This window comes from Myxine glutinosa, chromosome 14, assembly GCF_964187855.1.
Source record: "Myxine glutinosa chromosome 14, kmMyxGlut1.1, whole genome shotgun sequence".
Lineage (NCBI taxonomy): Eukaryota > Metazoa > Chordata > Myxini > Myxiniformes > Myxinidae > Myxine > Myxine glutinosa.
In genome coordinates this window covers 71,527,491-71,538,986 of record NC_136274.1, presented here as the reverse complement: position 1 = coordinate 71,538,986, position 11,496 = coordinate 71,527,491, and the positions used below count along the sequence as shown (strand labels likewise).

The window sequence follows — 11,496 nt, the reverse complement described above, 5'->3', positions numbered from 1 at the left end:
GGGTCGTCGGAGGAGTCCATTTGATTTGATGGCAGAGATGCATGATGGGGTGGAGCGGGTACCGAGCAGAAGAAGCCCTGCGGCGGAGTACCTCAGAGCCATGCCAGGCAGGAGCGAAGGGACGAGTACGAGGCCAAGGTCGAGGAGGCAAAGCGGCAAACGCAGCGGCAAACGACTGCAGCCGCTAATCAAGACCACAGCGGCAAACAGCCACCGCCGCAAACAACGGGAGCGGGCCTGAGGAAACAGTGGAGGAGCCGGGCAGGCGAAGCCAGGAGCAGAGCCGGGACCGAGCAGAGGGCAGACCCAACGGTCGAAAATCCACCACGACCATCAGAAAAGCAAACTATGTACAATGGCCCAGTCGGAGAAGCGGCGAACAAGTAACGCCAGCGTCCTCTCCAGACCGGACCGGAAGCGGAAGAAGATTTTATCCCAGCATTCTTTGGATACTCCCCATGTTATTACCCAGAATCAAGCATCTTCATCCCCATTTTCCTTGTGCTACTTTTCTCTCATTCTTCTTTCTCGTGCGTTGGGTTCTTCCCATTCTCCGTCGGCATTGTCTTCGCCGTCGCCATCTGTATCCTCGCTGTCGGTGTCGGACTGTTCATCCGCGAAGTACCTGTAGCCACGGTTGCGTCTTCGTGGCCTGGGTAGGTGTGGCAGGCGAGGTCGCTGCTGATGAATCACCTTATGCTTCAGCAGAAGATAGCACAGCAAGGCCACCAGCAGGCATACCAGCAGTACGGAGAGTTTTACCTGCAGGGAAGAGCAGCGCTTTGTGAAGAACAGAGTGTTGTATAAATTGTCACAGCAACACTATGCCAAGGATGGACCGGAAGAGACAACAAAATATGAAAAGGTTACAAAATCTATTTATTCCTTTGGTCCATTATTTATTTCAGGACACACAAAATTATTTTTAAAACTACTCTACTGTTACCCAACATTTGAACTCAGGACCCTAGGATGGACTCAGGACCCTAGGATGGACTCAGGACCCTAGGATGGACTCAGGACCCTAGGATGGACTCAGGATTCTAGGATGGACTCAGGACCCTACGATGGACTCAGGACCCTAGGATGGACTCAGGACCCTAGGATGGACTCAGGACCCTAGGATGGACTCAGGACCCTAGGATGGACTCAGGATCCTGGGATGGACTCAGGACCCTGGGGTGGACTCAGGACCCTAGAATGGACTCAGGACCCTACGATGGACTCAGGACCCAAGGAAGGACTCAGGACCCTAGGATGGACTCAGGACCCCACGATGGACTCAGGACCCTAGGATGGACTCAGGACCCTAGGATGGACTCAGGACCCTAGGATGGACTCAGGACCATACGATGGACTCAGGACCATACGATGGACTCAGGACCCTACGATGGACTCAGGACCCTGGGGTGGACTCAGGACCCTGGGGTGGACTCAAGACCCTGGGGTGGACTCAGGACCCTGGGGTGGACTCAGGACCCTGGGGTGGACTCAGGACCCTGGGGTGGACTCAGGACCCTGGGGTGGACTCAGGACCCTGGGGTGGACTCTGGACCCTAGGATGGACTCTGGACCCTAGGATGGACTCAGGACCCAAGGATGGACTCAGGACCCAAGGATGGACTCTGGACCCTAGGATGGACTCTGGACCCTAGGATGGACTCTGGACCCAAGGATGGACTCTGGACCCAAGGATGGACTCAGGACCCAAGGATGGACTCGGGACCCAAGGATGGACTCGGGACCCTAGGATGGACTCGGGACCCTAGGATGGACTCGGGACCCTACGATGGACTCGGGACCCTACGATGGACTCGGGACCCTACGATGGACTCGGGACCCTACGATGGACTCGGGACCCTAGGATGGACTCGGGACCCTAGGATGGACTCGGGACCCTAGGATGGACTCGGGACCCTAGGATGGACTCGGGACCCTACGATGGACTCGGGACCCTACGATGGACTCGGGACCCTACGATAGACTGAGGACCCTACGATGGACTCTGGACCCTACGATGGACTCAGGACCCTACGATGGACTCAGGACCCTAGGATGGTACTGTACAAGACACCATTGGGGTATCGTGCAGGGCATGCTCCACTTTGTCTCTTGGTCTTTTTGTAGTCTACCATAACTTGGGGTCCTCTGTTGAAGTTATCTGGCCACCTTCACTTTGTGGTCTATATTTACTTCCGCGGGTTGTTTTTCCTCTTTCCAATTTCCATAGAGCCAAGGCACCTGAGGCCTAACCTAGACACAATACATACGACTTAGCAACATTTGTGTTAACTGAAGGATCAACACTCCTGAGTTCTTATTTAAAATGACTGATGGTGACATCTCTGTTTATCTGAATGTGAAGCCTTGAAATGGGGACGACACACAAAATCCTCACCTGTTACACTTCCAGGTTACCACCAGTAAGAGACGAAGAAGCAGGAAGATGGAAGGTGATGTGCCTTGGAGCCCCATCATAAAGTATCAACGTCAAGTGCATCAACAAGCTAACTTTTGTTTACTGAGCGGACAGAGCTGTACAAACCATATCTATTTTTAAAGTGCGGGTAACAAAGCATTAACCACCATGCTGTGTTAAACATGAGAAAAGAAAAACTTCCTTACCCATGGTGTGCTGGAGGGCTTAAGGGGGTTTTTGTAACTCTGTGCAAATGTATAAAGAAACGTGCTGGGAAAGTGTCATAGGAAATGTGGGAATCTTTGGCGGAGGCTGCAAGTTCCTGCATAATTTCTTGTTGGTGCGACCATGTGACAATTTCTCTCTTTCTGCAAACGTTATTGCTCGTGCAAAACAAGAATAGCCCATGAGTACTTAAATTGATCTTCCACCATAAGTACAACTCTTCCCCTGTGAGTAAGACATCCTAGAACATTTACAATACAACATTTGCAACAAGAGGGCGTCGTTACCTTAAGTGTACCTACAATGCAAAACTCCCCACTCGAGGATGACATTGCCTTAAGTGTACCTACAATGCAAAACTCCCCACTCGAGGATGACATTGCCTTAAGTGTACCTACAATGCAAAACTCCCCACTCGAGGGTGACATTGCCTTAAGTGTACCTACAATGCAAAACTCCCCACTCGAGGGTGGCATTGCCTTAAGTGTACCTACAATGCAAAACTCCCCACTCGAGGGTGACATTGCCTTAAGTGTACCTACAATGCAAAACTCCCCACTCGAGGGTGACATTGCCTTAAGTGTACCTACAATGCAAAAACTCCCCACTCGAGGGTGACATTGCCTTAAGTGTACCTACAATGCAAAACTCCCCACTCGAGGGTGACATTGCCTTAAGTGTACCTACAATGCAAAACTCCCTACTCGAGGGTGACATTGCCTTAAGTGTACCTACAATGCAAAACTTCCCACTCGAGGGTGACATTGCCTTAAGTGTACCTACAATGCAAAACTCCCCACTCGAGGATGACATTGCCTTAAGTGTACCTACAATGCAAAAACTCCCCACTCGAGGGTGACATTGCCTTAAGTGTACCTACAATGCAAAACTCCCCACTCGAGGGTGACATTGCCTTAAGTGTACCTACAATGCAAAACTCCCTACTCGAGGGTGACATTGCCTTAAGTGTACCTACAATGCAAAACTTCCCACTCGAGGATGACATTGCCTTAAGTGTACCTACAATGCAAAACTCCCCACTCGAGGATGACATTGCCTTAAGTGTACCTGCAATGCAAAACTCCCCACTCGAGGGTGACATTGCCTTAGGTGTACCTGCAATGCAAAACTCCCCACTCGAGGATGACATTGCCTTAAGTGTACCTACAATGCAAAACTCCCCACTCGAGGATGACATTGCCTTAAGTGTACCTGCAATGCAAAACTCCCCACTCGAGGGTGACATTGCCTTAGGTGTACCTGCAATGCAAAACTTCCCACTCGAGGATGACATTGCCTTAAGTGTACCTACAATGCAAAACTCCCCACTCGAGGATGACATTGCCTTAAGTGTACCTGCAATGCAAAACTCCCCACTCGAGGGTGACATTGCCTTAGGTGTACCTGCAATGCAAAACTCCCCACTCGAGGGTGACATTGCCTTAAGTGTACCTGCAATGCAAAACTCCCCACTCGAGGGTGACATTGCCTTAAGTGTACCTACAATGCAAAACTCCCCACTCGAGGGTGACATTGCCTCAGTTTGATACCCCACATTGGACAAGTTTCAAGGAAATCTCTGAGAATTGTCCAACAAATCTTCCAGTAATTGCTCCCGAAACATTATCAAAACCTCTTTTTCCTCACATCGGAAAGTTGTAAGTTTGGTTTTCAAGAATTAGTGGAAAAGTTTATTCAAATCTTTGATGCACAAACAAACCAGGTACATCGCTCCATGCCATCCTCAATAATCTATAATAATCCCTCCGAAGCTCAACTCATGCTCCCTCACTTATCCCGCATCCCAAATCAAATCACATCACATCTCACTCGGGGATAAATGTTCAGTTGGTGAGAACAAACCTTCATGGACGAAACGTAGGTTGTCCACAGGTACGTGATGAAGATGGCGATGGTTTTCCACCATTGTGCAATTGTGAAAATGAAATCCTGTCGGTTCTTATCCTCATATGTTGTTCCCAACAGAACTGTCGGTTAGAAAGAGAAAGATGATTTAAGAAATGTCCTTGATTTTTTTATTTATTCCAAAAAAAAAAAACATTCAAGATGGATGGATGGTTTCCTTCCACATACTTGGGACGTTCGGGATGTAAACCATCAGCTCCAGCTGCCTTTTCTGGCATCGTGTTACAAAGTTGTCATAAACTCAGCAAACGTGTCTCATTATCTCGTTGATAACTCAGGTCATCCGCAGGTCAAATTTCTAAAATCGCCATTTTAAAACCGATTGACTTGAAAATTGAACAGCATTTGTATATCGAGTCACTAAATTGGGAAACGTACTATTTTTGAGGTGAAAAGGTCAAAGGTCAACTCAAGGTAAAAAATTTAAAATCATACATTTTCAGCTAAAAGGCCGTCGATTCTCAACCGAGTGACTTGAAAATTGAACAGCACTTGCATATCGAGTCACTAAATTGGGAAACATACTATTTTTGAGGTCAAAAGGTCAAAGGTCAACTCAAGGTCAAACTTCCAAAATCATCACTTTTTTATCTGAAAAATCGTCAATTTTCATCCGATTGACTTGAACATTGAACAGCATTTGCGCATTGAGTCACTAAATAGGGAAACATACTATTTTTGAGGTCAAAGGTCAACTCAAGGTCAAATTTTAAAAATCATCAATTTTCATCTAAAAAGCCGTCAATTCTCAACCGATTGACTTGAAAAATGAACAGCATTTGCACATCGTCACTAAATTGGGAAACATACTATTTTTAGGTCAAAAAATCAAAGGTCAACTCAAGGTCAACCTTACAAAATCATCATTTTTCATCTGAAAAATCGTCACTTTTCTTCCTGTTGACCTGAGCTTTGATCAACATTGTCAATTTAAATCTTGATGAAATGGACAATTTTCTGTATCAATGTAAAAAAAATTCTTGGGGTTGGGGGGCGGATTTTGCAAGTATCGTGCGTGCTCCGCATGACCTCTTCTTGTTTATTTATTTATTTATTTATTTTTGTATGCAAGATCGAGGCTCGTGAAAGAGCTAACATTAATCACACAAAAAGTCAAACCGACACAAACTGACACATAAATCACGAAATAAGGGGAGCGGTAGACAAGATGGGGAGAGAGGGGGAAGGACACAAACAACATTTGAGAGCAGGGACATCGACTATTTAACATATAATTATATGGACATGTACTATTTAATCATATTCGGCCTAATTGTCACGGATCAAACCTGGAACTCAGAGGCAAGGCCGCTATCGGTGACCTTCTCTGCTTGTCATGATCAGTGATGGCTGGAAGCTGATATATGAACACATTCATTGATCTGCTGGTGCATGGAGAAGTTAAAAGGTTTTTGGAATTTCAAGTTCAGGTAAGTCAGGAAACTGGAATTGTCTTAACTAAGACTTCTGAATTGCCACTTCAAACTAGCAACGGATGACAACACAACAGTGGTACAACGCTTCCCTCTCCAGGTTACATTAACAGGTACAAGTTGTTGTTTTTTGACAATCACACGTGGCTGGAACCGGAATGGAACGAAAAAGGAACGTTTCGATGACGTGTGACGACGTGCAAGATGTTGGGGGGGGGGGGGGGGTAATAAGGACAGCTGCAAGCCAAATGGTATAATCATGGGGGTTCCCACATGCCAATTAAAATATCCTCATGCTGAGGCCCAAATGGATTATTTTACCCACAATTCCCACTCATACCTCAATCGTAGTGTATTTTTAGGTCGATTTATGTTAGGAGTAAAAAGTAATACACATGGCCTAATAAACATACCTGGCTGGAATTAATTTCAATAGGTTAAAAAAGCGATACACTTAGAGGGATGGGGCAGGTAGGAGTGCGCATGGCGTTTGGACCACTCCATACATTAATAGTTCAAGGTTGTAAAGCCAGGTAATAAACGACCTGTGGTTGATTTTGTTTTATGAGGACATACGGTGTATGTAAGTGTTTTTATTTCTGATACAAACCAACCTCAAACAAACAGAATGTCGCTCACGTGGGATCACACCCCATATGGAGCACCTTGTGGAGGCTGTGACGTATCAGTTGCCATGGTGATGTGACCTAGCAACCAAAACGAACGTTTCAAAGCAGACTGTATTAGTAAGCGATGAGCGCTCTTTGCACACCCAGAGGTGGCAGGATTTGATTCCGGCCTGTGAATCGCGACGATAAATGTTGTGGTTTTTTGTGGGGGGGAGGGAGGGGGGGTTGCATACAAGATCGAGGCTCGTGTAAGAGCTAACATTAATGAAAACAAAAAAAACGGACACATAAGACATAATAAAGGGAGCGGGAGACAAGATAGGGGAGAGAGGGGGAAGCACACAAGTACAACATTTGAGAGCAGGGACATCGGGAGATCTGTGGGAGGGAGACGGCTAGGGGGTGGGGGGAGTTGTGGGAAGGGGGCGGGGGTGGGAGAGGTAAACAAAAAAAAACACATGGACACAGCTAGGACTTCCAGGAAAGAAGTCCGTATTTCAAAAAAGTGGATCTGGGGTGAATTAACGGGGGTAGAAAAGATCAAGGTTTTGGATGGGGGAAGACAAGAGATGGTGGTGAACAGCTGTTTTAAAGACCTGTTTATGATAGGAAATGGGTGTTTCCACACTCACTGCTCAAGCCTGTGCTATTGAAGCCACTTCCGAGGCCCCAAAGTGCCGCAACGGCGTACACAACAATCTGCTGGGCCGGATCTCGAGGACGCGGTGCCCAAGCGAAGAGGGCCACAATGAGGAAGAGGTGCAGAGCCGTGGTGACTAACAATGTAGAGCCGTGGCGCATACGCTCCAGGGGCATCGTCAAGAGGGAACCGACGGCCGCAGACACCCCAAACGTCATAAGGATTCTCCCAAAAGCTTCCAGTCCGAGTGCACATACTCCGTATGACTGTGGGAACATGAGCAAACATCCACCATTGCTACACATGCATCAGCCTCAGACAATGTGAATGTTGCGTTGTGACAAATCTCCCCAAACTGAAGTGACAACTTTGCATTTTCATCCGTCCTCAGTACAGATGATTCACCGGATTAAGGTTCTTGTACGAAAATGAAGACAGAAATTATTTTTACAGAAAAAGTGCAACACTTGCAAATGCAACAAAAACAAATTGCAAGAACCTGCAAGTGCAAAAAAGTGGAAAAAAATAGTAAAAAGTGCAAAAAAGTGCTTGCAAGTGCAAAAAAAGTGAAAAAAAACGGCACCTTGCAAGAAAAAGTGCAACAAAAAGTGCAAGTGAAAAAGTGCAAGTGAGAAAATGCAAAAAAGTGCAAAAAAGTGCAACTTGCAAGAAAAAGTGCAAGTGAAAAAGTGCAACTGCCTAAGTCTCTCGGAAAAGCTTTAACGTAAATTGCATGCAGGACACACGAGGAGACATATTCGTATGAATTGCAAGGATATAACAGACGATGGAGAAATTAACAGGGTATGGCAATGGAAGCAAGCGCTCATATGGAGACATAAACGAGGCTAAACCAATTGAACGAGCACACCCTGGGTCACGTAATGGCCAGCTATGAAGTAGGTGAGGCCTGCAGATTACTACCTCCCTCCGTGAGCTAGTTGTGTTCTTCTTTACGATCTGACGGTGACTTGGGAATTCTGCTGAAACAAGCAGAGTTTCCACAATTCATGCTGCGCTGCATTCACCTGGATCTGAACAAACAACCTCTGGAATGTCCTCACCACGAGTCATTTGTACATAACTTCATTTGCTTACTGATTTAGATCTCCATTTCAGAGAGCAGCAAGTAAGGTTCCGCAGAGGCTCCTCGTTAAGGTTGTGGCTTGCGGAGTCACTGGTAGATCTAGAGCTAGATCAGAGGTGATCAAATTCAGAAGCATAGTCATTCTAATTACCTGGGCAAACACCACGAATGGTTAACGCCCGGAATGTCAACTTCTCCTTGTTTCCCATGGCGGTTAGCATTCCTCGATCAACATCCTTTTGAGTTACATCCATTATCCAGCTTATCACCTTGTTCTCTCGTAAGATCGGCAACCTTGGTACACGTCTGGAGTTACAGTATATGCGCCAGGTGGGATTGTGATTGTTTTGCATCTACCTGTCCCAGGATTACAACTAAGCTTATTGTTCCTCTTCATAATATTAACTCTTAGATTCAGGCATCAAAAATCCTACATAAACGCAGCCATTGGGCCTCTGAGGCCCAACGGACGGACGTATTCGTGTAATGTTTTCTTTTTTTATCGATTTTTTTTTCTTTCATAATCCTTTTTCAATCCAAGTCGATGCTCATGGATGTGTATTTGCTCAGAAAATGTGAATTTGCTCAGAAAATGTGAATCATTGATCCTATTAGTTGAAAGAATCCCATACAAGTAATGAATCTTTTTTCTTTTTCTTTGCAAACTGTCAAAGCCACGGTTGCTGTCATGACAAACTGTCAAAAATCCTACACATATGCAGCCATTGGGCCTCGGAGGCCCCACAAATATATTAGTGTTAAGTTTTTTAATTTTCATATTTTTGTCACTGAATTATTTGTAACCAAGTTGTAGGAGCATATAATGAGGCTCATATCAAGAAAATAATGATATAACATAGTAGTACAACAACATTTATGCGGGGCCTCGAAGGCCCCAGGCCTGCATTCGTGTCGGATTTTTGGGTTATAAGTGAAGAATGAAGATTTTCCCATGAGCCTGAATGAAATTTTTATTTATTTATGTCACTGAATTTTGTGTAACAACATGAAAGTCGGTGAAAATGAGGCTCATTCCCAAAAAAAATTGTACAGCATAGTTTTTGCAACAAAAAAAACCTCGTGGGCCTCCGAGGCCCAATCACTGCATCCAAGGGTTAAAAATGGGAGTGTAAGTTTCCGTGGACAATCGTGCCACTTCCTGCTCTTTTCAAGAATAAAGTTGGAGGGGGTATGAGAAATAAAGCTGTGTGGGGGCAGGAGGGAATTCATTGTGGAACACCAGCGCAGACATCTTTAGAGCCTTCTAATCACACCTTTTTGGGATGAGCACTCCTGAAATAACACTACTATGAAGATAACTTTGGGAAAAATCTTCACCTTGTTGCAGAATCTCTCTGTCTGGAACAATAATCTGAAACTATACGATACTCGAAAGTATACTCTGAGGTTTCTGGACTTCAGACCAGACTCTGGTGGGTTAAACCGGTTTGATGAGCGCTCAATAAAAGAACAGGAAGTTTTATGAGCGCTTTGGAGGTTTTTCTGTGAAGAAACCCTCTTCCCTCAGAGCATATTTCTGGTGTGGGCAGTCATTCTATTTGTCTGAAGACCTTTGAGCTTCTGCGTAGTCAGATGACATAGCTCGCTCTGAGGGCCGTTTTGGGTGCAGTGTCCGTAATGATCTTCCTCTTTCCTTTCGGGATGCCAAAGAAGACAAGGTATTTGCTGAAAGATGTATTGTAAGATCCTCTACTACCTATTTGTACTGGAAAGTAGTTTACAGACCATCCTCTATGTTCACAATCGGCTACCAGGTCTTCGTATTTGCCTTTCTATCTGGCATATGCATTGGACAGGTTCTCCTCCATCGGGACTGTCAATTCAATAATGATATTCTTAGTTACTGCCGAATAGATGGTGATATCAGGCCGTTTGGCAGTTTCCGTGATTTGTGGAGAGAACACTATTGGCTTATGGTCTTCATCCATCAGAAACATCCAACCATTAGTGTTCTGTAGGATGTCCTGTGTTTCTACCTGTGGAAGTGGCAAGGCTGGGTTCCTGTAGGATGTACCATCAGCTGTACGGAATGCAATGGTGGGAATGTAGTTTGGCTTTGATACAATACTGGTTTTCTTATTTGCATCTTTGACATAAGGAGCCAGGCCTGATGCAATCGGCAGCAAGTAAGGTTCCGCATAAGCTGCTTGTTAAGGTTGTGGCTTGTGGAGTCACTGGTAGATCTAGAGCTAGTTTCAGAGGGTAATCAGATTCAGAAGCTTAGTCTTCAGAAGATTCAAAAGGACACACTCAGAAGGACACTGATTCAGAAGGACACTTCATAGATTCAGAAGCACCATGAATCTTAGTCATGGGCATTAGTCAATCGCATGGTCATGGTGTCAGTTGTATCTTCCATTTTAGAGTGAGTAGCTGCACCCATTTAATATGTGGAGCAGTGTGCAATGGTGATGATGGCACAGTTGACAAAGTCCAAGGTAGACTTTGCCCCACAATCTTAGATTAGCTGGGCATGGGAGTTGGTCGTGGATAGCGTTGATGTGGAATGACAACATTTCTGGTGTCCATACATCGGGGAGTTTCTTCCATGATATATCGATCTGTATAGCAGAATCCCATCTCAACCACTGTCCTTGTTTAGCACATCCATACAGATGGACCAACATGTCTTCCTCATCGATATCCTTTACCAAATGTTAAGGGATTTCCTGGGTTCTCTTCTGGTCACGTCTCTTATCAGCTTTTGATTTTTCCTGTAGCCGAAGCCTGCTCAGTCAGTTTGACCTCCACACATCTCATTCAGGATAAGGTGTCGCTCCCTTTGTTCTATCTCTTTCACACCATTCCACCTAGCCTTGTTTTTCTTTGTTTCTAAACACTCATCAGGAAATTAGAGCTCAGGGTTGTGCTTCTCATCAAAATTCATATTGGATAAAAGCTCTCTGCATCGGGTTTTACCAATTATTTTGTTGTTTAGTCGTCGATCTGAAATGGTTGAGGATTCATTCAAACAATTATTATTTCCAGCCTTATTACCTCCTATTGCCGAATTGCGATTGGTCATTTAGAGGGACGCTGACATCGATACCAGAACCATCTTGTTTAGCTTCTATAACCGTCTTCTATACCTGCAGTTGGTGTCCGTCCGTCCGTCC

General features: G+C 45.3%; 1 protein-coding gene across 3 annotated transcripts in view; it reads right to left on the bottom strand.

Moving 5' to 3' along the window:
- Positions 1-346: 346 nt before the first annotated feature.
- UNC93B1 (unc-93B1 regulator of TLR signaling) overlaps positions 347-11,496 on the bottom strand; it is a 119,256-nt gene continuing 108,106 nt past the window's right edge. For all 3 annotated transcript variants that reach the window (XM_068136118.2, XM_068136119.2, XM_068136120.2), the window contains 3 exons: positions 7,265-7,538; positions 4,508-4,632; positions 347-762 (listed from right to left, as the gene is read on the bottom strand). In XM_068136118.2, coding sequence (XP_067992219.1) covers positions 505-762; positions 4,508-4,632; positions 7,265-7,538 — 657 coding nt within the window. In that variant the 3' untranslated portion in view covers positions 347-504. The remainder of the gene's footprint in view (positions 763-4,507; positions 4,633-7,264; positions 7,539-11,496) is intronic.